Here is a 26,647-nt window from a genome sequence, read left to right on the forward strand (position 1 = left end):
CATTTTGGTTGCTGTGCTCTTACTATTTAGACTTCAACTATTTTGTGTAGACACAGTAATCAAGTGCCCCCTGATAAAGGGGGGGGGGGCGGTCACACTCCAAAAACTTTTCAAGTGCCCCCTTGTTTTTTTTGAGGGCACCAAAAACACAAATTATATAAGTGCCACCCGCCCTCCCCATTTAGACTACAGTACCAATCTTGAGAGGCAACTGAAGGCAATACTGCATTTTACTAGAGAAATTATGCATAATGAGATCCATACCCCAATACCATACTCTGGCATTCCTTAACCACATTTTAGCAAAAGTCAACAATGGGGAATGTTTTAGCATGCAATGGATAAACATTTGTAGCCCAAGTGGCATTATTAATTGCATAGGTCATTCCCTTAATTATATTTGTAGCTTCAGATCATGTATTTGTGTAGATTTAATGTAAATTATTAGTAGTCTTGAAGCAAAATCAACAGTCCTTTAAGACCAAAATCACAATAACGTGTATTTTTTCTTTGCAGATTCTGAGTGACGTGTGGTATTCCAACACTTTTTATTTTTATTTCAGAGTTACTCATGTTGTTTATGTACATCACATTTTAAATCAAAAGAAAAATCATTGGTGATTCAACCTGCACATATGCTACAAATAGAGTCAAATTCATAAAAAATACAGAACATTAGAACAAACAACATTAAAAACATAAATAGTAATGTGTTAAATTTGTTAGAGGGACAGGTAAAACGATCAGATTTGTTTCATTGCATAGCTCTAGATATACCTGCAAAGTATCTTGTTAAACTGTTTTATTTCCTGAGTTGATGCACCTTAGTCATAAATTTATTAATCCGTTCAGAATCAAGTTCATTGGCCCAGTATCCTCCTTTCTTGAAATATGAACCAATAATCATGGCATCTGCATCCATGTACTGCTCCATGTTTTCAACGGTCACACCAGAGCCAACGAGGACTGGAATTCTTACAGCCCGTTTAACATCTGTAAGAAAGGCCAGAGGAGCAATTAAAATAGACAAACATTTTACAGGCTAGATTTTCAGTTATCAGCAAAAAAGGTAATTTTACGCCAAAATTATCGTTTTCAGGCCTAACTTTCAGTCTTTACTTCGGTAAAATTGGTGTTACACGTGGTGCAAACTGCGAGTTTCAGCAACTTTAGGCCGAGGTCAGTAGGACTGCGAGAGAGGCCTTGGGGGAGGGGGGGGGGGGGAATTAACAAAAAAAAAATTACAAATAGGAAAAAAAATCCAAAAAAACTTGCCTAATAAATCGCTGCAAAATAATTAATAAAAACTTTAACTTACCTTTTTGCAGGTCTTCATATTTACCGCTGCTCAAAGGGCTGTACCAACAGGTTTGACCTGGTCGGTATTCTGGGCGTGGCGTATGGGTCCCGATGGAGCCAGAAGTATGACAGCAACACAATCGTTGCACGTTGGCGCTCCTCTCCACAACGATATGTGAAAGCACTGCCGGAAAGAGGGGCCGAGGATCCTGCCGAACGGGCTTTCGCCGCGGAGGGTCAAATTGTGGCGAAAACCCGGTCGCAAAGTCGGCCAAAATCTGGCCGTACATCCCTTGGTATTTACAATCCATAACTAGTATATTGCAGCATTAAATTCACTATATGCTGCAAAACGCAGAATGGAGTCAACATCACAAAAAAAATGCAGAACAGAAGAATTCAGAACAACTTACATTTCTGTAGCATTTTCATTTAATGAAACAAAACATCCCAAAGTACTTTATCTTAGGGAGTGGGACACTGAGCAGGAAGTAGAAGGGAAGTTAGGGGAGGAAACAAAAGGCTCAGTCGAAGTACAGGGAACAGCTAAAGAAAACTAAGGCTTCTATTAGATTAGCTAAAAGGATAATGGAAAAGAGGCTATTTGGTAATTGAGAAATTAATAAGAAAAGCTTTTTCAGTTCTGTGAAGAGTCAGAACTGTCAAAGACTGTATCGGGTCAGGTCATTACCAAGGACCGGTTATGAAGGACTCACAAGGTACGGCGTAAATATTAAATGAGTATTTTGATTGGTCTTCACTTTTGAAGACGATGCTCGACTCTTAGAATTTAATGATGAAGTTAATAATAAAACGAATATTATTATTATTCCAGGATACTTAACTTTTAGAAGAGATAGGCAAAATGGAAAAGGAGGGGTAGCCATGATAATAAAGGATGGGATAAAGACAGTAGAGAAAAAAGATTTTGCGCCGAAATCAAGAAGTAGAATAAGTTTTGGTGGAGTGAAGAAACAGCAAGGGACAGAAAACATTGGTGGGAGTTATTTATAGCCCCCCCAAACAGTAGTTGTAATGTAGGGCAGAGTATAAATCAGGAGATTAGAAACACATGTAATAAGGGTAATATAGTAATCACGGGGGATTTTAATCTACATACAGACTGGGCAAACCAAATTTGCAGCAATTGTGCAGAGGACGAATTTATGGAATATATACAAGATACAGGTTGGACCTCTATGGTCTGGCACCCTTGGGACCTGACCGGTGCTGAACCAGAAAATTTTCCGAACCACGGGAGGTCAGTGTATGACTGTACCAATACACCCTACGTAAGCATACGCCTAGCCGAGGCTTACCGATTTCCTGGGTTAACTTTAACATTCTTTCATTTGTATATGCCCGCTTGCGTTTTGCTCTTTGGGCACTTTTCTTTATAAAAGTGACTACTGATAATAGCAGAGAAACTGTCTGTTAATGAGGCCCACTGTCTCCAGCCATAAAATGGCATGTTCGCTGAAACACCTCAGGATGGGGTTTGCCCATGTACAGGCATGGGAGAAGATGGCCGAAAGCGGCAGTTCCACAAACTAATGCCGAACCACGGTTGTTTCCGGACCAGAGAGATTCAACCTGTAGTTTTCTAGTTCAGTATGTTGAGGAGCCAACTAGGGAACAGGCTATTTTAGATCTATAAGAACATACGAAATAGGAGCAGGAGTAGGCCATACAGCCCCTCGAGCCTGCTCTGCCATTTAATACGATCATGGCTGATCTGATCATGGACTCAGCTCCACTTCCCTGCCCGCTCCCCATAATCCCTTATCCCCTTATCGTTTAAGAAACTGTCTATTTCTGTCTTAAATTTATTCAATGTCCCAGCTTCCACAGTTCTCTGAGGCAACGAATTCCACAGATTTACAAACCTCAGAGAAGAAATTTCTCCTCATTTCAGTTTTAAATGGGCGGCCCCTTATTCTAAGATCATGCCCTGTAGTTCTAGTCTCCCCAATCAGTGGAAACATCCTCTCTGCATCCACCTTGTCAAGGCCCCTCATAATCTTATACGTTTCAATAAGATCACCTCTCATTCTTCTAAATTCCAATGAGTAGGGCCCAACCTACTCAACCTTTCCTCATAAGTCAAACCCTCATCCCCGGAATTAACCTAGTGAACCTTCTCTGAACTGCCTCCAAAGCAAGTATATCCTTTCATAAATATGGAAACCAAAACTGTACGCATTATTCCAGGTGTGGCCTCACCAATACCCTGTGTAGCTGTAGCAAGACTTCCCTGCTTTTGTACTCCATCCCCTTTGCAACAAAGGCCAAGATTCAATTGGCCTTCCTGATCACTTGCTGTACCTGCATACTATCCTTTTGTGTTTCATGCACAAGTACCCCCAGGTCCCGCTGTACTGCGGAACTTTGCAACCTTTCTCCATTTAAAAAATAATAACTAGCTCTTTGATTTTTTTTCTGCCAAAGTGCATGACCTCACACTTTCCAAGATTATACTCCATCTGCAAAATTTTTGCCCACTCCCTTAGCCTATCTATGTCCTTTTACAGATTTTGTGTGTCCTCCTTACACATTGCTTTTCCTCCATCTTTGTATCATCAGCAAACTTGGCTACGTTACACTCAGTCCCTTCTTCCAAATCATTAATATAGATTGTAAATAGTTGGGGTCCCAGCACTGATCCCTGCAGCACCCCACTAGCATTGTGCAATGAGAAAAAAATTAATTAGTAAGCTTGTAGTAAAGGGGCCTTCAGGGAGGAGTGACCATAATACGATAGAATTTTATATCGAGTTTGAAAGTGATTTAGTTAAATCCGAAACTAGGATCTTAAATCTAAACAAAGCAAACTACATAGGTATGTGGGATGAGTTGGCCAAGGTAGATTGGGAAACTACATTAAAAAGGTATGACGGTAGACAAGTAATGGATAGCATTTAAAGAATAAATACATAATTTACAACAATTATACATTTTAGGCACAAAAACCCCACAGGAAAAGTGGTCCAACCATGGCTAATAACAGAAGTTAAAAATAGTATTAGATCAAAGGAAGAGGCTTATAATGTTGCCAAAAAGAGTACTAAGTCTGAGGCTTGGGAGGATTTTAGAATTCAGCAAAAGAGGACCAAGAAATTGATACAGAAATGGTAAATAGAATATGAGAATAAACTAGCGATAGACATAAAACAGACTGTAAAAGCTTCTATAGATATGTAAAAAGGAAAAGATTAGCGAAAGTAAATGTGATTCCCTTACAGGCTGAGACAGGAGAAATTATAATGGGGAATAAGGAAATGGCAGCGAAATTAAACAAATACTTTGTGTCTGTCTTCACGGAAGAAGGCGCAAAAAACTTGCCGGAAAAGTGGAGAACCAAGTGTCTAGCGAGAATGAGGAACTGAAAGAAATTAGTATTAGGTAAAAAATGGTACAGGAGAAATTAATGGTTCTGAATGCCAATAAATCCCCTAGACCTAATGGCCTACATCCTAGGGTTTTGAAAGAGATAGCTATCGAAATAGTGGATGCATTGGTTGTCATCCTCCAAAATTACATAGATTCTAGAACGGTTCCCGTGGATTGGAAGCTAGCAAATGTAACCCCACTATTTATGAAAGTAGGGAGAGAGAAAACGGGGAACTAGAAACCAGTTAGCCTGACATCAGTAGTGATGGACGACTGGATGATGTCATCAAAACCCTGGTCGCCGTTTTGGAGCAGGGCAGGAACATCGGTAGGACCCACGGTAGGACCCAGGTACAGAGGGAGTGGGAAGGTCTGGGCGGATGAGTGGCGAGATGTGATGAATGTTTGTGGCGGAGGAGCGGCGAGAGATCGTGGCGGAGGTGTGACAGATGAGAGTATGGGGCCCAGAAGAGCTGAGGGCCCAGGGGCAGCACGGGTCAGCCCACACTGCGATATCTGTGCACGCTAGGTCCGTGCGGCAGAGCAGGTCTCCAGTCGACTTGATTAATCCTTGCCACTGGACCAAGACCTAGCTCTGCCAAGCCTGTGTGGTGGCTGGTGTGCAACGGTCACCACATGTTAAAAAAATTCACGCACAGGCATCTTCCACCCCCTCAATTGGAGTTCAGGACTGGCACATCGGGTCCTTCATCGAAACACCTGTGAACTCGGGAAAGCAAGTCATCCTCGTTTGAGGGACCGCCTATGATGATGAGTAGGGAAAATGCTGGAATCTATTATTAAGGATGTGGTAACAGGGCACTTAGAAAATAATAACAGGATTGGGCAGAGTCAACACAGATTTATGAAAGGGAAATCATGTTTGACAAACCTGTCAAGAGTTTTTAGAGGTTGTAACTAGCAGAATAGATAACGGGGAAGCAGTGGATGTGGTGTATTTGGATTTTCAGAAGGCATTCGATAAGGTGCCACACAAGAGGTTATTAAACAAAATTAGGGCTCATGGGATTGGGGGTAATATATTGGCATGGATTGAGGATTGGTTAACGAACAGAAAACAGAGTAGGAATAAAAGGGTAATTTTCAGGTTGGCAAGCTGTAATGAGTGGGGTACCACAAGGATCGGTGCTTGGGCCTCAACTATTCAAAATATATAACAATGATTTGGATGAAGGGACCAAATGTAATATACCCAAATTTGCTGATGATACAAAGCTAGGTGGGAATATAAGTTGTAAGGAGGATGCAAAGAGGCTTCAAGGGGATTATAGACAGGCTAAGTGAGTGGGCAAGAACATGGCAAATGGAATATAATGTGGAGAAATGTGAAGTTATCCATTTTGGTAGAAGAAATAGAAATGCAGAGTATTTTTTAAAATGGTGAGAGATTGGGAAATGTTCAGAGGGATCTGGGTATCCTTGTACACGAATCACTGAAAGTTAACATGCAGGTACAGCAAGCAATTAAGAAAGCAAATGGCATGTTGGCCTTTATTACAAGAGGATTGGAGTATAAGAGTAAGGACGTCTTACTGCAATTATGTAGGGCCCTGGTGAGACAACATCTGGGAGTATTGTGTACAGTTTTGGTCTTCTTACCAAAGAAAGGATATATTTGCCATAGAGGGAGTGCAACAAAGGTTCACCGGACTGAGTCCTGTGATGGGGGGATTGTCCAAGAGGAGAGATTGAATAGACTAGGCATATAATCTCTAGAGTTTAGAAGAATGAGAGGTGATCTCATTGAAACATATAAAATTCTTACAGGGCTTCACAGGGTAGATGCAGGAAGGATGTTTCCCCTGGCTGGGGAGTCTAAAACCAGGGGTCAGTCTCAGAATAAGGGGTGGGCCATTTAGGACTGAGATGAGGAGAAATTTCTTCACTCAAGAGTGTAGTGAATCTTTGGAATTCTCTACCCCGGGGGGCTGTAGAGGCTCAGTCGTTGAATATATTAAAGACAGAGATCGATAGTTTTTGGATATTAAGGGAATCAAGGGATATGGGGATAGTGCAGAAAAGTGGAGTTGAGGTAGAAGATCAGCCACGATCTCATTGAATGATGGAGCATGTTCGAGGGGTCAATTTCTTATGTTCTTATAAGACACCAGGACTGGTTTAATGAGAATGATCAGGAGATCCAAGAACTAATAGACCACAAGCACAGAACATTTCTGAGCCTTAAACAATAACCCAACTCGGGAGCAGCAAAGCAGCATTACAGACGGCTCAAGGCTGAAGTCCAACAAAAAACCCGGGACCTAAAGAACAGGCGGTGGATGGAGAAATCACAGGAGATACAATAACTGGCCGACAGCCATGATCTGCGAGGATCCTTCATCGCAGTCAAGGCCACCTATGGTCCAAACTCCCACGGCCCCACCCCACTGCTGGCCAAGAATGGGGAAACACTCATCAAGGACACCGAGGCAGTCAGGGCCCGCTGGAAGGAGCACTTCGAAGATTTCCTCAATCAAGACTCTGCCTTTGATCCGAGTGTTCTCGACTCCATCCCGCGGCATGCGACCCGCCATGACTGAAGTGACACCCCAACGCCGCATGAGGTAGGAAAAGCCATAAGACAGCTCAAGAACAACAAGGCTACGGGAGCGGATGGAATCCCTGCTGAGGCACTAAAGTATGGCAGAGAGGCACTGTTGGCACGGATACATGACCTCACCTCCCTCATCCGGAGGGAGGAGAGCATGCCGGGAGATCTCAGAGATGCAGTGATTATGACCATCTTTGAAAAAGGGGACGTCCGACTGCGGCAACTACAGAGGAATCTCCCTGCTATCAGCCATTGGGAAAGTTATCGCTAGAGTCCTCCTCAACCATCTTCTCCCCATGGCCGAGGAGCTCCTCCCGGAGCCACAGTGCAGATTTCGTCCCCTACGGGGCACAACGGACATGATCTTTGCAGCGCAACAGCTGCAGGAAAAATGCAGGGAGCAGCACCAGCCCTTATACATGGCCTTCTTCGACCTAACAAAGGCCTTTGACACTGTCAACTGCGAGGGTCTATGGAGCGTCCTCCTCTGTTTCGGATGCCCCAAAAGTTCGTCAACATCCTCTGCCTGCTCCACGACGACATGCAGGCCATGATCCTTACCAATGGATCCATTACAGACCCAATCCACGTCCGGACTGAGGTCAAACAGGGCTGCGTCATCGCCCCAACCCTCTTCTCAATCTTCCTCGCTGCCATGCTCCACCTCACAGTCAACAAGCTCCCCGCTGGAGTGGAACTAAACTACAGAACCAGTGGGAAGCTGTTCAACCTTCACCGCCTCCGGGCCAGGTCCAAGACCACCCCAACCTCTGTTGTCGAGCTACAATACGCGGACGACGCCTGCGTCTGCACACATACAGAGGCTGAACTCCAGGACATAGTCGACGTATTTACTGAGGCATACGAAAGCATGGGCCTTACGCTAAACATCCATAAGCCAAAGGTCCTCCACCAACCGCCGCACAGCACTGCCCCCCAGTCATCAAGATCTATGGCGCAGCCCTGGACAACGTAGACCATTTCCCATACCTCGGGAGCCTTTTATCAACAAAAGCAGACATTGATGAGGAGATTCAACACCACCTCCAGTGCGCTAGCGCAGCCTTCGGCCGCCTGAGGGAAAGTGTTCGATGACCAGGCCCTCAAATCTATCACCAAGCTCATGGTCTGCAGGGCTGTAGTAATACCCACCCTCCTGTATGGCTCAGAGACATGGACCATGTACAGTAGACACCTCAAGTCGCTGGAGAAATACCACCAACGATGCCTCCGCAAGATCCTACAAATCCCCTGGGAGGATAGACGCACCGACATGAGTGTCCTCGTCCAGGCCAACATCCCCAGTAATGAAGCACTGACCACACTTGATCAGCTCCGCTGGGCAGGCCACATTGTCCGCATGCCAGACACCGAGACTCCCAAAACAAGCGCTCTACTCTGAACTACTTCGTGGCAAACGAGCCCAAAGGTGGACAGAGGAAACGTTACAAGGACACCCTCAAAGCCTCCCTGATAAAGTGCAACATCCCCACCTACACCTGGGAGTCCCTGGTCAAAGACCGCCCTAAGTGGAGGAAGTGCATCCGGAAGGGCGCTGGACGCCTAGAGTCTCATCGCCGACTGCATGCAGAAGAGAAGGGCAGGCAGCAGAAAGAACGTGCGTCAAACCTGTCCCACCCTCCCTTACCCTCAACGGCTGTCTGTCCCACCTGTGGCAGGGACTGTGGCTCTCGTATTGAACTGTTCAGCCACCTAAGGATTCATTCTAAGAGTGGAAGCAAGTCTTCCTCGATTCCGAGGGACTGCCTATGATGATCTTATGTTCTTATGTAACATAGATGAATATTGTTTTAGATAGAATTAAGAACCTGAAAATAGATAGAGCAGCCAAGCCGGATGATATCCACCCGAGGGTCCCTGGTGAGATGGAACACATGCAGTGCGAGCCTCTTGCCCATAGTTATAATAATTCACTGCACTTTGGAACGGTTCCCATAGACTGGAAGGAGGCTAATGTAGTCTCCATCTTTAAAAAAGGAGACAAGACAGGTAACTATAGGCCTATTAGTTTGACATCAGTTAATAGGAAAGATGCTTGAGGGACTCATTAGGGATGCAATATATGATTACTTAGAACGAGGGGAACAAATTACAGACACTCAACATGACTTCAAACAAATGTCATACCATACATTTTTTGAAGAAGTCACCAAGACGGTGGATGAGGGAAGCCCAGTAGACATTGTTTACTTAAGACTTCTAAAAGGCTTTTGGCAAGGTAATGCACAAGAGCGTTCTCTACAAGATTGAAGCCTCTTGTATTAGTGGTAATATATTAAGCTGAATTGAGAACTGGATAGATGGTCGCACGCAGAAAGTAATTATAGATGGATTTGGATTTGTTTGGTGACCGGTCATCAATGGTGTCATGCAGAATTTGGTGTTTGGACCATTGCTCTTTAATATTTTTATTAATGATCTGTATGTAGGTGTTGGGGGTGTGATCTGCAAATTTGCAGATGACACTAAGATTTGTGTGAGTATTAGGACTGTAGACGATGTTCGACCGCTTCAGGCGGATCTTGATGTGTTGGGGGATTGGTCTCGTGACTGACAAATGATGTTTAACTTGGAAAAACGCAGTGTTATGCATGAGGGCAGGGTGAATGCTGAGTATATATAAACTCTTCAAAGGAAAGCATTAAAGCAGGTGGAGAACGAGAGAGATTTGGGCATTCTAGCGCATAGATCACGTAAGATACTAAATGCACAAATCTCAGTATCATCTGCAAATTTGCAGATCACACCCCCAACACCTACATACAGATCATTAATAAAAATAGTAAAGAGCAATGGTCCCAACACCAAATTCTGCATGACACCATTGATGACCGGTTTATGAACAATGCTGTGAAGCGATAGTTAGAGCAAATAGGCTGTTGGGGTACATTTATAGGGCAATTGACGAGAAGACCAAGCATATTATTTTGTCCTTGAACAGGACATTGGTTAGACTGCAGTTAGAATACTATGTTCAGTTTTAGTCACCTCACATGGTGGTTGATAATGAGGCTTTGGAAAGGGTGCAAAGGAGAGCCATTAGACTAATTTCCAGTTTAACGCATTTTAGTCATCAAGATAGGCTAAACGAGTTGGGACTCTACACTTTAGAGAAGCATAGACTATGGGGTGATCTGATCAAGGTTTATACGATGATGAAAGGAATAGACTGTGTTCGAGTTGACAGTCTGTTTCAACTAAATAGGTTATGGATGATCAGGGGGTCACAATTTTAAGTTGTACAGGCCAGATCTAGGTTACATGTCAGGAAGTGGCTCTTTTCCCAGAGAATAGTGGACGTCTGGAACAGGATGCTGGATCATTCAGTGAACTCAGATTTGCTGAGTTCCTTTAAGCAAGAGCTGGACCTGTTTCCAGCTGGGGCAGAGACCACATCTTACAAAAGACAGGTACTGCATAGAATCATCAGGGCCAAAGTAATCTCCTGGATTAATTTCAATCGCCATGGCGAGGGGCAGAGAGGAATCCCACCCCCACCCCATCACCCCCAAATTGGCCTGGGTTTTTACTTGCATGTTTGAGAAGGCTTTTGAAGGTGGAGAAGAAAGGTAGCAAGATGTTCTTAACTTTTTTTTTTAAATTTACACGACAAGAAACCTGTTAGAAGCTAAGAGCCAATAGCAATCCACAAATAATTCCATACCTTTCAGATCCTCAGGATTTGCCTGCTCCCCAGTGGCTATTCCAGTCAGTATGACTCCATCCGACAGAAAGAACTCGGCATTCCTGGCTGTGTCTGATACACTGACATCTGATGTCACAGCATGTGAGCTGAAAAGAAACCAAGTCCTGTTAGTGCATCTCACCAAAACACAATAAACTATTACAATGTATTACTTCAGATAGAATACATGTCAATTTTAACACCAACATGCAAAAGATCAATGGGGAAAAAATGAAGCCAGGAACATAGGAAAGCAAAATACCATGCAAGACTATGCAACCCATCTAGGTGGTATCAAAAACTGATATAGTTCAATCATTCACTACTTATCCAATTCTTCCTTCATCATTTTCACACTATCTGCCTCCACTGTCTCCCTCACCAATCTATTCAAACACATTCACCACTCTGCAGAAAGTAGTTAAATATAAACTGTCTGCACATCTTCCTTTTTCTAAGATTAAGCCCATGTCTATCGGTTGGAGAGTTTGTGCCATTTTCATATTACCCTGTATTTGGCTTTAATTAATTTATTTCTTTAAGATTCATGAATATTTAAATAATATCTGCCCGATGTCTTAGGAATCCTAACCTCTTCAACTACTCCTCACAGCTCAACGCCTGCTAGATATGAATTTGGCTTCTCTTTTCTACATTGCCTCCAATGCCTGGATATCCTTTTGTAGTACGACAACCAGAATTGTAGAGTCGTCGAGGTACGATGCCTTCTGTAGACTCACCATCACCTCCTGAAAGTTGTGCTCTGTCCTTTGGATATACTTCCCAAGATTTGGTTAACTTTCATTACTGCTGCCAGACACTGCACTGATGGTTTCAGTGAGCTATCCACCAATACAGGAAATAAGTTTGGAGGCAGTTCAGAGAAGGGGTTCACTCGGTTGATTCCGGGGAGGAGGGGGTTGACTTATGAGGAAAGGTTGAGTAGGTTGGGCCTCTACTCATTGGAATTCAGAAGAATGAGAGGTGATATTATCGAAACGTATAAGATTATGAGGGGGCTTGACAAGGTGGATGCAGAGAGGATGTTTCCACCGATGGGGGAGACTAGAATTAGAGGGCATGATCTTACAGAGATGAGGAGAAATTTTTCTCTCAAGAGGGTTGTAAATCTGTGGAATTTGTTGCATCAGAGAGCTGTGGAAGCTGGAACACTGAATAAATTTAAGACAGAAATAGACAGTTTCTTAAACGATAAGGGGGTAAGGGGTTATGGGGAGTGGGCAGGAGCTGAGTCCATGATCAGATCAACCATGATTTTATTGAATGGCAGAGCTGGCTCGAGGGGCTGTATGGCCTACTCCTGTTCCTATTTCTTATGTTCTTATTATGTGCTGTGTCCTGTAGCCTAAGCAAGACTTGCATTTCAATTCCTCAGGATGTTCCAAAGCGCTTCACAGCCAATGAAGTACTTTTTGAAGTGTAGTCTCTGTTGTAATGTAGGCAAACGAGGCAACCAATTTGCTCTCGGCAAAGTCCTACAAACAGTAATGAGACAGATGATATGATAATCTGTTTTAGTGATGTTGATTGAAGGATACATGGGGAGGGGGGGTGAAATTGCCCTGTAGCCCGATTGGGGACGGTAACATTCTGGGGCGGAGACGTTTAACCCAGGGCACAGCGCTGCACCTCTGCAACTCCCAGGCAATATCCCACCCTCCCCCAGGCGAAAATTGTCTTGTGCCCCGTTAGCGACCCCCCCCCACACACTGAAGGTGCTAACAGGGCAATAAAAAGGGGCAATTTCACCCCCATATTGTCCAGGATACCGTGAGAACTCTCCCACTTTTCTGACAGAGCTATGGGACTTCTTATTTCCATCTGAGCAGACAGATGGGGAACCTTGGTTTAATGTCTCGTGTGAAAGATAGCACTTTTGACAGTACAGCATTCCCTCACTACTCAGCCTAGATTATTTACTCAAGTCTCTGGAGTGGAGATTAAATCCATAATCATCTGACTCAGGGTAGAATACTACCACTGTGCCATCTTACAGCCATTTAGTTTATACTCCCACTGTTTATTTCCCTTTCCCGGTCTCATTACTTCATATTTATGTAACAGCTTGGTTCAGCGTGGCATTCTCACTCAAGTTAGAAGGTAATAAGCTCCAGCCACACTCCAGTACTGAGCACATAATTGAATCTGGCACTTCAATACTGAGGAAGCGTTGCATTGTCAGAGGTGTCATCTTTCAGATGGGATTTTAAATGCCATGCCATCTGCCTGTTCAAGTGAATGAATAAGGTTCCATGGTACTATTCACAGAAAAGCAGGGGATATTTCCTGGTGTCCTGGCCAATATTTAACATTCAACCCAACGCCATAAAAAAAAAGATTAAGCAGCCATTCAATTTATTTGCAGTTTGCAAATTAGCTGCTGAGTTTGTCCATGTAACAATGACTAACATCTCATAGAAACATAGAAAATAGATGCAGGAGTAGGCCATTCGGCTCTTCTAGCCTGCACCGCCATTCAATGAGTTCATGGCTGAACATGCAACTTCAGTACCCCATTCCTGCTTTCTCACCATACCCCTTGATCCCCCTAGTAGCAAGGACTTCATCTAACTCCTTTTTGAATATATTTAGTGAATTGGCCTCTCAACAACTTTCTGTGATAGAGAATTCCACAGGTTCACCAGTCTTTGGGTGAAGAAGTTTCTCATCTCGGTCCTAAATGGCTTACCCCTTATCCTTAGACTGTGTCCCCTGGTCGCTCTCAAAAGTAATTCCTTGGCTGAGAACAGAAAAGACGCTGTATAAATGCAATTTACTCATTTTAAAATCCATTTGCCACTCATCAGCCCAACTTCCCAGATCATTTGTATTCAACCCTGAATTGAGCTTCCAACTCTATATCCTCACTGTCACAAGACTCGCTATTTCCACCTCTGTAACACTGCCTGCCACTGGCCCTGACTCAGCCCATCTTCCATAAACTTCAGCTTATCTAAAAAGCTGCTGTCTGTATCCTACCCCACACAAAATACCATTTACCCATCACCCTTTCCTTGCTGATCTACATTGGCTCCCATTCATCCAATGATTCCAAAATTCTCAACCTTGTGTTTAAATCCATTTATGGCCTTGACGCTCCATATTTCTGTATCCTCATCCAGCCCTTTAAGGAGACATTAGGAGGCTTGAACAAAATCTTGGTCAAACATAGAAACATAGAGAATAGTTGCAGGAGTAGGCCACTCGGCCCTTCGAGCCTGTACCGCCATTCAATAAGATCATGGCTGATCATTCCCTCAGTACCCCTTTCCTGCTTTCTTTCCATACCCCTTGATCCCCTTAGCCATAAGGGTTTTATCTAACTCCCTCTTGAATATATCTAACGAACTGGCATCAACAACTCTCTGCGGCAGGGAATTCCACAAGTTAACATCTCTGAGTGAAGAAGTTTCACCTCATCTCAGTCCTAAATGGCTTACCCCTTATCCTAAGACTATGTTCCCTGATTCCGGACTTCCCCAACATCAGGAACATTCTTCCCGCATCTAACCAGTCCAGTCCCGTCAGAAGATTACACGTTTCTATGAGTACCCCTCTCAATTTTCTAAACTCCAGTGAATAAAGGCCCAGTTGACCCAGTCTCTCCTCATATGACAGTCCAGCCATCCCTGGAATCAGTCTGGTGAACCTATACTGCACTTCCTCAATAGCAAGAATGTCCTTCCACAGATTAGGAGACCAAAACTGAACACAATATTCCAGGTGAGGCCTCACTTAAGGCCCTGTACAATTGCAGTAAGACCTCCCTGCTCCTATACTCAAATCCTCTAGCTATGAAGGCCAACATACCATTTGCCTTCTTCACCGCCTGCTGTACCTGCGTGCCCACTTTCAGTGACTGATGAACCATGACACTCAGGTCTCGTTGCACCTCCCCTTTTCTTAATCTGCCGCCATTCAGATAATATTCTGCCTTTGTGTTTCTGCCCCCAAAATGGATAACCTCACATTTATCCACATTTTACTGCATTTGCCATGCATTTGCCCACTCACCTAACCTGTCCAAGTCACCCTGCAGCCTCTTAGCGTCCTCCTCACAGCTCACACCGCCACCCAGTTTAGTGTCATCCGCAAACTTGGAGATATTACACTCAATTCCTTCATCTAAATCATTACTGTATATTGTAACAAGCTGGGGTCCCAGCACTGAGATGGGTTTTAAGGAGGGTCTTGAGGAGGTGGCGAGTCAGAGGTTTTATTGAGGGAATTCCGGAGTGGGACCTAGATGACTGAAGGTAGAGCTGTAAATGGTGGGATGAAGGGAGGGGGATGCATAAGAAGCCAGTCGGAGGTACTCAGAGTACTGGGGGTGGGGAGTGTAGGCCTGGAGCAGGTTACAGATAGAGGGTTAGGTAATGAAGCGATTTAAACACGAGGATGAGAATTTTAAATTGGAGACATTGGGGAACTGAAAGTCAATGCAGATCAGCAAGGGTAAGTGGGACTTAGTGTGGATTAGGATATGGGAAGCCCAGTCTTGGATCAGCTGAACTTTATGAAGGTGGAAACATAGAAACATAGAAAATAGGTGCAGGAGTAGGACATTCGGCCCTTCGAGCCTGCACCACCATTCAATATGATCATGGCTGATCATTCACCTCAGTACCCCTTTCCCGCTTTCTCTCCATACCCCTTGATCCCTTTAGCCGTAAGGGCCATATCTAACTCCCTCTTGAATATATCCAATGAACTGGCATCAACGACTCTCTGTGGCAGGGAATTCCACAGGTTAACAACTCTCTGAGTAAAGAAGTTTCTCCTCATCTCAGTCTTAAATGGCCTACCCCTTATCCTAAGACTGTGTCCCCTGGTTCTGGACTTCCCCAATATCGGGAACATTCTTCCGGCATCGAACCTGTCCCGTTCCGTCATAATCTTATACGTTTCTATGAGATCCACTCTCATCCTTCTAAATTCCAGTGTATAAAGGCCCAGTTGATCCAGTCTCTTCTCATATGTCAGTCCAGCCATCCCACGAATCAGTCTGGTGAACCTTCGCTGCACCCCCTCAATAGCAAGAACGTCCTTCCTCAGATTAGGAGACCAAAACTGAACATAATATTCCAGGTGAGGCCTCACCAAGGCCCTGTACAACTGCAGTAAGACCTCCCTGCTCCTATACTCAAATCCCCTAGCTATGAAGGCCAACATGCCATTTGCCTTCTTCACCGCCTGCTGTACCTACATGCCAACTTTCAATGACTGATGAACCATGGCACCCAGGTCTCGTTGTACCTCCCCTTTTCTTAATCTTCCACCATTCAGATAATATTCTGCCTTCGTGTTTTTGTCACCAAAGTGGATAACCTCACATTTATCCACATTATACTGCATCTGCCATGCATTTGCCCACTCACCTAACCTGTCCAAATCACCCTGCAGCCTCTTAGCATCCTCCTCACAGCTCACACCGCCACCCAGTTTAGTGCCATCTACAAACTTGGAGATATTACACTCAATTCCTGCATCCAAATCATTAATATATATTGTAAAGTGCTGGGGTCCCACCACTGAGCCCTGCGGCACTCCACTAGTCACTGCCTCCCATTCCGTAAAGGACCCGTTTATCTCGACTCTCTGCTTCCTGTCTGCCAATCAATTCTCTATCCACGCCAATACATTACCCCCAATACCATGTGCTTTGATTTTGCATGGAGGATGAGAGACTGGCCAGGCTTTACTGCAATGGGGCTAAGGGGGAAAACTCGCCAGTGGCTGGTGTCATACCTGACACTAAGGAAGATGGTTGCGATTGTTGGAGGAAAATCCCCACAGCCCCAGGACATTGTTGCAGAAGTTCCTCACGGCAGTGTCCTATGGCCAACAGTCTTCAGCTGCTTCATCAATCTCCTCCTCTCCATTATAAGGTCAGATGTGAAGCTACTGGCTGATGATTCCCATGTTCAGCTCCATTGGCAATTCTTCAGATAATGAAGCAGTCTATGCCCATGTGCAGCAAGACCTAGATGACATCCAGGCTTGGGCTGATAAGTTGCAAGTAACATTTGCGTTGCACAAGTGTTAGGCAATGACCATCTCCAACAAGATAAAGCCTAACCATGACATTCAATGGCATTACCGTCACTGAATACCCTACTGTCAACATCCTGGGGGGGTAACCATTGACCAGCAACTCAACTGGAACAGCCGCATAAATGCCATGGCTACAAGAGTAAGTCAAAGGATTGGTATTGTGTGGCAAGCAGCCCACCTGCTGATTCCCAAAAGTCTCTCCACAACCTACAAAGCACAAATCAGAGTGTGATGGAATACTCTCTACTTGCCTGGATGGGTGCAGCTGTAACACTGAAGAAGTTCAACACCATCCAGGACAAAGCAGTCCCGCTTGATCAAAATCCCATCCACTCCCTCCATCAATGTAAATGGTACACGCTAGTCATGGTATGCCAATGGTTTTATTGAGGGAAGGTAGAGCTGAAAATGGAGGGGCGAAGGGAGGGGGTAAATGGTACACGCTGCACTGCGGCAAGTTGGAAAGACATCTTTGGCAGCATCTCCCAAACCTGCAACCTCCACCACCTAGGAACAGAACAACGGTAGTAGGCCATTTAGCCCCTCAAGCCTGTTCCGCCATTCGATGTGATCATGGCTGATCTGCAATCTAACCCCACCTTTGGTTAACAAAAAGATATCAATCTCTGATTTAAAATTTACAATTGATCTAGCATCAATTGCTGTTTGCAGAAGAGAGTTCCAAACTTCTAGCATCCTTTGTGTGTAGAAGTGTTTCCTAATTTCATTCCTGAAAGGTGTGGTTCTAATTTTTAGACTATTCCCCCTAGTCGTAAAATCACCAACCAGCAGAAATAATTTTTATCCACTCCGCTTAATATCCTGAAAACTTCAATCAGATCACCCCTTAATCTTCTAAATTCTAAGGAATACAACCCTAATTTGTGTAATCTCTCCTCATAACTTAATCCTTGAAGTCCAGGTATCATTCTGGTAAACCTATGCTGCAGTCCCTCAAAGACCAATGTATCCTTGCTAAGGTGTGGTTCCCAGAACTGCTCACAGTACTCCAGGTGTGGTCTAACCAGGGTTTTGTAAAGCTGCAGCATAACTTCTACCCCCTTGTACATAAGAACATAAGAAATAGGAGTAGGAGTAAGCCATATGGGCCCTCGAGCCTGCTCCACCATTTAATACGGTCATGGCTGATACGATCATGGCCTCAGGTCCACTTCCCTACCCGCTCCCCATAACCCTTCATCGTTTAAGAAACTGTCGATTTCTGTCTTAAATTTATTCAATGTCCCAGCTTCCACAGCTCTCTGAGGCAGCGAATTCCACAGATTTACAACCCTCAGAAGAAATTTCTCCTCATCTCAGTTTTAAATGCGCAGCCCCTTATTCTAAGATCATGCCCTCTAGTTCTAGCCTCTCCCATCAGTGGAAACATCCTCTCTGCATCCACCTTGTCAAGCCCCCTCATAATCTTATACGTTTCGATAAGATCACCTCTCATTCTTCTGAATTCCAGTGAGTAGAGGCCTAACCTACTCAATGTTTCCTCATAAGTCAACCCCCTCATCTCTGGAATCAACCTAGTGAACCTTCTCTGAACTGCCTCCAAAGCAAGTATATCCTTTTGTAAATATGGAAACCAAAACTGCACGCAGTATTCCAGGTGTGGCCTCACCAATACCCTGTATAGCTGCAGCAAGACTTTCCTGCTTTTATACTCCATCCAATTTGCAATAATGGCCAAGATTCCATTGGCCTTCCTGATCACGTGCTGTACCTGCATACTATCCTTTTGTATTTCATGCACAAGTACCCCCAGGTCCCGCTGTACTGCAGCACTTTGCAATCTTTCTCCATTTAAATAATAACTTGCTCTTTGATTTTTTTCTGCCAAAGTGCATGACCTCACACTTTCCAAGATTATACTCCATCTGCCAAATTTTTGCCCACTCACTTAGCCTGTCCTTTTGCAGATTTTTTGTGTCCACCTCACACATTGCTTTTCCTCCCATCTTTGTATCATCAGCAAACTTGTTACACTCAGTTCCTTCTTCCAAGTCGTTAATATAGTTTGTAAATAGTTGGGCTCCCAGCACTGATCCCTGCAGCACCCCCCTAGTTACTGATTGCCAACCACAGAATGAACCATTTATCCCAACTCTGTTTTCTGTTAGCCAGCCAATCCTCTATCCATGCTGATATATTACCCCCAAACCTGTGAACTTTTATCTTGTGCAGTAACCTTTTATGTGGCACCTTGTCAAATGCCTTCTAGAAGTCCAAATACACCACATTCACTAGTTCCCCTTGATCCACCTTGTTCTAGTCCTCTAGATATAAAGGCCAACATTCCATTGGCCTTTTTGATTATTTTCTGTACCTGTTCATGACATTTTAATGATCTATGTATCTGAACCCCCAAGTCTCTTTGGATATCCACTGTTTTTAGCTTATCATTTAGAAAGTATCCTTTTTAGGTCTAAAGTGGATGACCTAACATTTGCTTTCATTGAAATCCATTCGCCACAGTTTTGCCCATTCACTTAATCTCTCAATAGCCCTTTATAATTTTATGTGACTTTCTATGCCATCATCTAAGTTGTTAATAAATATTGTGAATAGTTGAGGCCCCAAAACAGATACCTACGGGACACACTAGTCACATCCTACCAATTTGAGTACCTACCCATTATCCCTACACTCTGTCTCCAGCCAATTTCCCAACCAGGTGAATAATTTGCCTGCAACTCCGTGGGCTTTTAATTGGGACTTTATCAAATGCCTTCTGGAAGTCCATATAAATAACATCCATAGACATTCCCCTGTCCACGACTTTAGTCAGGTTTGTTCAAAGGGCAGCAAGTGCATCGGAACACCATCACCTCCAAGTTACACACCATCCTGACTTGGACATGTATCTTCTCTTCATTGTCGCTGGGTCAAAATTCTGGAATTCCCTACTTAGCAGCATTGTGGGAATATTTTCACCACATGGACTGTAGTAGTTCAAGAAGAAAATCCACCACTACCTTATCAAGGGCAGCTAGCAGTGCCAGTGATGCCCATATCTCAAAGAATTAAACATAAAAAAGATACAGCCTGTAGTAAATATTGCAAAGATGGAAATAAGTGGTATTGATTATAGGTTTAAAGCTCAGGGTCAAATAGAACACTAATGGTGAATGATCTAGTTAAGTACGTGAGAGTAGCCTGAAAGGGGATTTGGAATTAGTGGCAAGGAAGCAGAATTTGTGGTGGGGAACAATAGCTTTGATCTTCAAGATATTGAGCTGGAGGAGGTTTGTGATTCATCCAGGATTTGGATGCTGATTAAGCAGTCTGACAATTTGGAGGCAGTCAAGGGATTGAGGGAGGTAGTAGAGAGGTAGAGCTGGGATATCATCAGTGTACATGTGAAAGTTGACCCCTACAGATAATGTTACCGAGGGACAATACAGAAAAGATAAATAGCTCCTTGGGAAACCGCAGAGGTGACAGTGTGAGGGAAGGAAGACGAGCCATTGCTGGAAATAGACTGGCTGTATTCCGATTGGTAGGAATGGGACCATGCAAGAACAATCCCATGGAGCTGGATGGATGAAGAGGCATTGAAGAAGGAGGAGGATGGTGTAGTCAATGGAATCAAATGTTGTGTAAAGGTAAATGAAAACCAAGAGGGAAAATGCATAAAGACCAGTCATACAGCAAGTCCTTTGTGGCTTTGGCTAGCGTCCTTTTGTTGCTGTGAAAAGGGCAGAAGCTCGAATGGAGCAATTCAAACAGAGAATTTTAGGAGAAATGGACATTGACCTGGGAGGCAGTGACACATTTGAGTACCTTGAGGAAAGAAAGTTTTGAGATGGGACAGTTGTTAAAAGATGTATGGGCCCAGGGTGGGTTTTTTGTGCAGGAATTTTAATGGTGGCTTTGAAGGGAGAGCGAGATGGTGCTTGAGGAATGGTAGTAATTGACATGGTCAAGTTAGATCTGGCATTTGACATTTAAGCCAATTATGTGTCAGGTATACTTGCGTCTGCAGTTCGGATTTGAGGGAACAAAGATGGGAGCTATATAAAGGAGAGCAACAGAGGCAGGAGACAGAGATTGATTTGCGAGGAACAAGGGTATTGAAGGAGGGGTGAGTGATCAAGCAGGTCGACAGAAGCAGAAGTGTCATATGATTTGCGAGGAACAAGGGTATTGAAGGAGGGGTGAGTGATCAAGCAGTCGACAGAAGCAGAAGTGTTATGATGGGTGGATGCTCAAAGGCGAAGGAGTTGGCAATGTTTTAGTGAATTTGTGAGGTAACAAGGGAAGAGTTTTTTTTCTATGAGTGGATGGTAAGAATAGTGTGATTAGAATAGGGTAGGGGAAGAATGTGGTAAGCACCAATAAACAATCACAGCTACCACAAACCTCACTGCAGCTAACATCATCACATCAACCTGCACTACCATCAGCATTAGCACACGACAGTATCCACATGTGCACTTACTTGGCATAGAAGATGCAGCACTACAAATTAAAGAGGGAAAATTACCTAAACCCATTTCAGATTAAGATTTTGGCATAGCACATGGCTATAGAGACGTCTGTCACCACTTTTATAAGAAGAACATAAGAAATAGGAGCAGGAGTAGGCCATACGGCCCCTCGAGCCTGCTCCTCCATTCAGTAAGATCATGGCTGATCTGATCATGGATGATCTGATCATGGACTCAGCTCCACTTCCCCGCCCGCTCCCCATAACCCCTTATCGTTTAAGAAACTGCCTATTTCTGTCTTAAATTTATTCAATGTCCCAGCTTCCACAGCTCTGAGGCAGCGAATTCCACAGATTTACAACCCTTAGAGAAGAATTTTCTCATCTCTGTTTTAAGTGGGCGGCCCATTAATCTAAGATCATGCCCTCTAGTTCTAGTCTCCCTCATCAGTGGAAACATCCTCTCTGCATCCACCTTGTCAAGCCCCCTCATAATCTGATACGTTATTCGATAAGATCACCTCTCATTCTTCTGAATGCCAATGATTAGAGGCCCATCCTACTCAATCTTTCCTCATAAGTCAACCCCTTCATCCCCAGAATCAACCTTGTGAACCTTCTCTGAATTGCCTCCAAAGCAAGTTTATCCTTTTGCAAATATGGAAACCAAAACTGCACGCAATATTCCAGGTGTGGCCTCACAATACCTTATATAGCTGCAGCAAGACTTCCCTGCTTTTATACTCCATCCCCTTTGCAATAAAGGCCAAGATACCATTGGCCTTCCTGATCACTTGCTGTACCTGCGTACTATCCTCATGGAACAACATTAGAAGAAGTAAGCAAGCATTTGGAGCCTGCAAAATTCTATGGACTGCAAATCTTGGCAGGCTCCATTACTAAATTAAATGGCCTGGTGGTCTCAAGATTGGCTGCAGTTTAGTCCATCACAGAGGCTGCATCAACCAACTTGTGGACTGAAATTAATTCAATGACACATGGGTTACATGACATAAGGATTGGAATATGTAGAATGTCTTACAACAATATCCAACGCTTGAGTGCTGATAAATCAATTTTCAATCTGGGTTTGTCCTATGTAAGAGCATGATTGCATACTGATGTGACTGAGGCTATATCAGGCATAAAGTCAATTTTCATTGTTATTCTGTACTCAATGTTAGTCAATCTCAAAAAGAAGCTGCAGTCAGCAATTCAAACATGTTTGCTGGAAGTTAAGGTTGCCATCCAGACTGGTTCTAACCAGGTAGAGATCTAGCTTCACAACCTGACAAACACACTTAATGAAATCTTGGAATATAATAGGAAGGATGATGGCTTGCAGGTCAGTATTGTATTTCAGGTCATCTAAATTCCATAGTATTGGATAATGTGACATACTTATCACTGTCTAGGCATTGAAGACTGACAGACCAATTTACAAATTGACTACGATCTAGAAGGTTGACAATTGTCTGTTCTTAACAATGTGTTGCGTAATTTGTTCAATTTGGTTAATACACAACTATGGTGCTACATGTTTCTTCCACTGTTGAGTAATGCAATCCACTGTGTATTTAACTCGTTGCCAATTTTATCATCTCACCATTTAAAAAAAGCATTGCTTTTTGGGGTATGGGGGCCAAAATTCAGTGCCGTCAGAAAGCTGGTAGTGTTAAGGCCTTTTTCCCCCAATTAGCGGCACAATGTTTGCAGCGGCCATTGGATCCAAATTCAGCTTTTTGACCACAAAAAAGTGTTCCAATCTTATCCCTTCAAACCCGAAAGTTCGCAGTCTTAATTGGGGCGTTATTCCCACGGGAAATTCACCCTTAGGGTGACGTGGCAGCTGCCATTGCAGCACAGGCGCGAGGAAACGAGCGTATTGGTGCTGCTTTGGAGAGGATGGACGCGGCTCTGCAAGAGTCGACGGAGCGTCCAAGTGCTGTCATATCTGGTGGCTTTCAGACTGTGGCTGCTTGCATGCAGTCTCATCTGAATGCCCCCAGAGATCTCAGTGTTGCTTTTGCGGCTGGGTCCACCACGGGGGACCTTCCGGTATGGCGCCACAGCACTGACCTGAGCTCCCTCAGATTGGTGCTGGTGGTATTGTGCCACCCCTGGTGAGTTATTCAGGCTCCTTGGGCCAGGATACGGATGATGCGTTCCCTCCAGCTCGCAAAATTCCTGGCTCCAGACTTGTCAATCCGCCAGTGCCTCCACGCATGGCCTCGCCCGGGCAAAGTCAGACTGAACCCTCCCAGGAGGGTGTTGACCAGTCTCCAGCCGACCTTTCCAGGTCCAAATCTGCTCAAGGGCATCCTAGAAGGACATCTGCAGCTTACACACAGGGAACACAGCAGTTTCAGCAGTCTTCCCAAACCCATGAAGCAGCCACAGGGGAGACACTGTGGTGAAAGGCACACGCAAGATCATCATAGGCAGTCCTTGAAGTCTACACGAAAAGTGAGTTCTCAGGTGGCTGAACAGTCCAATGCAGGACCTACAGTCTCTATCACAGGTGGAGCAGACATTGGTTGAAGGAAAGGGTGGGTGGGTGGGGAGCCTGGGTTGCCGCATGCTCCTTCCGCTGTCTGCACTTAGTTTTTGCATGCTCTCGGCGACTAGACTCGAGGTGTTCAGCACGCTCCTGGATGCTCTTCCTCCATTTTGGGCAGTCTTGGGTCAGGGATTCCCAGTTGCTGGTAAGGATGTTGCACTTTATCAAGGAGGGTGTCCTTGAAGCGTTTCCTCTGCCCACCTGGGGCTTGCTTGCTGTGTTGGGGCTCTGAAAAGAGCGCTTGCTTTGGGAGTCTTGTGTCAGGCATGCGGATGATGTGGCCCACCCAGCGGAGCTGATCGAACGTGGTCAGTGCTTCGATGCTGAGGATGTTGGCCTGAGCAAGAACACTGACGTTGGTGCGTCTGTCCTCCCAAAGGATTTGCATGATCTTCTGAAGGCAGCGTTTGTGGTATCTCTCCAGTGCCTTGAGGTGTCTGCTGGAAATAGTCCACGTCTCTGAGCCATATAGTAAGGCGAGTATCACTACTGCCCTGTAGACCATAAGCTTGGTGCCAGATTTGAGGTCCAGGTCTTCAAAAACTATTCCTCAGGCAACTGAAGGCTGTCCTGGCACACTGAAGGTGGTGTTGGACGTCGTCATCGATGTCTGCCCTTGCTGACAGTAGGTTCCTGAGGCATGGAAAATGGTCCACGTTGTCCAAGGCCTCATCGTGGATTTTGATAACCGGGGGGCAGTGCTGTGTCAGGTTGGTAGTGGATCTTTGTCTTACGGATGTTTAGCGTAAGGCCCATGCTCTCGTTGGCCACAATGAAGATGTTGACGATGGCTTGGAGTTCGGCCTCCAAGTGTGCGCAGATTCAAGCGTCGTCTGCGTACTGTAGTTCAATGAGAGAGGATGGGGCAACCTCGGATCTAGCCTGGAGGCGGTGGAGGTGGAACAGATTCCCATTTGTTACCGCTTGGATTGCTAAGCTGGGGCGATGTTTCCAGTCTGAGCCCTGGATTGAGATTTCAGTTTTCTCTCTCTCTCTCTCTCTCTCTCTCTCTCGAGTTTTCTCTTTCTCTTTCTCTATTTCGATTTCTTTTTATCCCCAATCAAATTTTCTCATTCCGTTTTCTCACTTCTATCTCTTTCACCTTTCTCTTTTGCTCCCTTCCCTCTCTCTTTCCCTCTCTCTCCCTCCCTCCCTTTCTTTCTTTCCCTCCCCTTGAGTGCGGATTCTGTGCTGAACTCCTCCGGTCCATTGAAGAGGCTCCTGGACTTGTTGCTGAGCAATACGGAGCTGGCTCCGGGATCTCGCTGATCTCCCCCAGATGATCCCTTACTGGGCTTCTCTGCGAGACCGACTCAGCTGCTATTACTTCGAGGACTCCGGGGAGCTTCCGACCCATCCTCAGGTTTGGATCTTACCTTCTTGTCTCTCTCTGTTCCCACGGCTCCGAGGTCTCTGCCACTCTGCACAAGCCCTAAAAGCTGGCGGGGGCACCGTCAGCTGAAGGGCCGGCTTTTTCACACTGAAAATGGGTTCGGGAGCAGAGCGGCAACAGTGCACACTTTTAGCGCATCACTACTGCCGCAAGTCCCACACCGCCATGAGAGTCGGCGGTGACCCACACCACTGCAAGACCTCCCAGGTCGAGCCTATGTCAGGGCGGCCAGTTGTGCCCAGAGCGACAGCCATTCAATTTTCATAAATGGCCGCCGCAAACAGGCAGTAACGGGTCCCTTGGAGACCCTGAATTTTGGCCCCCATGATTTCAGAGATGTTGAACTCCCTGTGATACCTTATCCAGGTGGCTGCTCTTCATATGTGAACCTAGATAACAAGCATCTGCTGGCTATTTCAACCAGAGAGGCATCACAGCTGAGCCCAATCCTGTTCACAACTAATGTCCAAACACAGGCACTACCAGCAAGGAATATTGGCCAATTCCACCCACCCTTTTCAAGGGCACTGACACCAATTGCTGTACTTCTACTTCCACCTCTGCTGAGGTCAAGTCACTCATACAGGCAGGGATTGAACCTGGATTTGTTTCTAGTTTGAATGGCTCAGCTACTCCACTACCTAAGTCAGCTGAACCCATTCATACTGCACATTTTCTGATGAACTCAAGAGTGTACCACATTCTGAGATAGTCCTCAGTTAAGCATCGCTTTCACACATTTTTAAATTGCATGTTGACGTAACACTACTGAAGCATTGTGCTGATTCTTTTATGTTGGATTCCTGGATGATGTGGAATCGGTGTGGGTGGAGCTGTGGAATTCCAAAGGGCAGTAAACGCTAGTGGGAGTTGTGTACAGACCACCAAACAGTAGTAGTGAGGTTGGGGACAGCATCAAACAAGAAATAAGGGATGTATGCAATAAAGGTACAGCACTTATCATGGGCGACTTTAATCTACATATTGATTGGGCTAACCAAACTGGTAGCAATGCGGTGGAGGAGGATTTCCTGGAGTGTATTAGGGATGGTTTTCTACACCAATATGTCGAGGAACCAACTAGAGAGCTGGCCATCCTAGACTGGGTGATGTGTAATGAGAAGGGACTAATTAGCAATCTTGTTGTGCGAGGCCCCTTGGGGAAGAGTGACCATAATATGGTACGATTCTTTATTAAGATGGAGAGTGACACG

At 44.8% G+C, this 26,647-nt stretch overlaps 1 protein-coding gene across 4 annotated transcripts in view; it reads right to left on the minus strand.

The window, feature by feature from the left end:
* Window positions 1–517: 517 nt before the first annotated feature.
* LOC139278866 (uncharacterized protein F13E9.13, mitochondrial) overlaps window positions 518–26,647 on the minus strand; it is a 94,983-nt gene continuing 68,853 nt past the window's right edge. For all 4 annotated transcript variants that reach the window (XM_070898076.1, XM_070898075.1, XM_070898074.1 and 1 more), the window contains exons 5-6: window positions 10,947–11,074; window positions 518–993 (exon numbers count right to left, since the gene is read on the minus strand). In XM_070898076.1, the coding sequence (XP_070754177.1) occupies window positions 803–993; window positions 10,947–11,074 (319 nt within the window). In that variant the 3' untranslated portion in view covers window positions 518–802. The remainder of the gene's footprint in view (window positions 994–10,946; window positions 11,075–26,647) is intronic.

Source organism: Pristiophorus japonicus, chromosome 13 (assembly GCF_044704955.1).
Source record: "Pristiophorus japonicus isolate sPriJap1 chromosome 13, sPriJap1.hap1, whole genome shotgun sequence".
Taxonomy (NCBI): Eukaryota; Metazoa; Chordata; class Chondrichthyes; family Pristiophoridae; genus Pristiophorus; species Pristiophorus japonicus.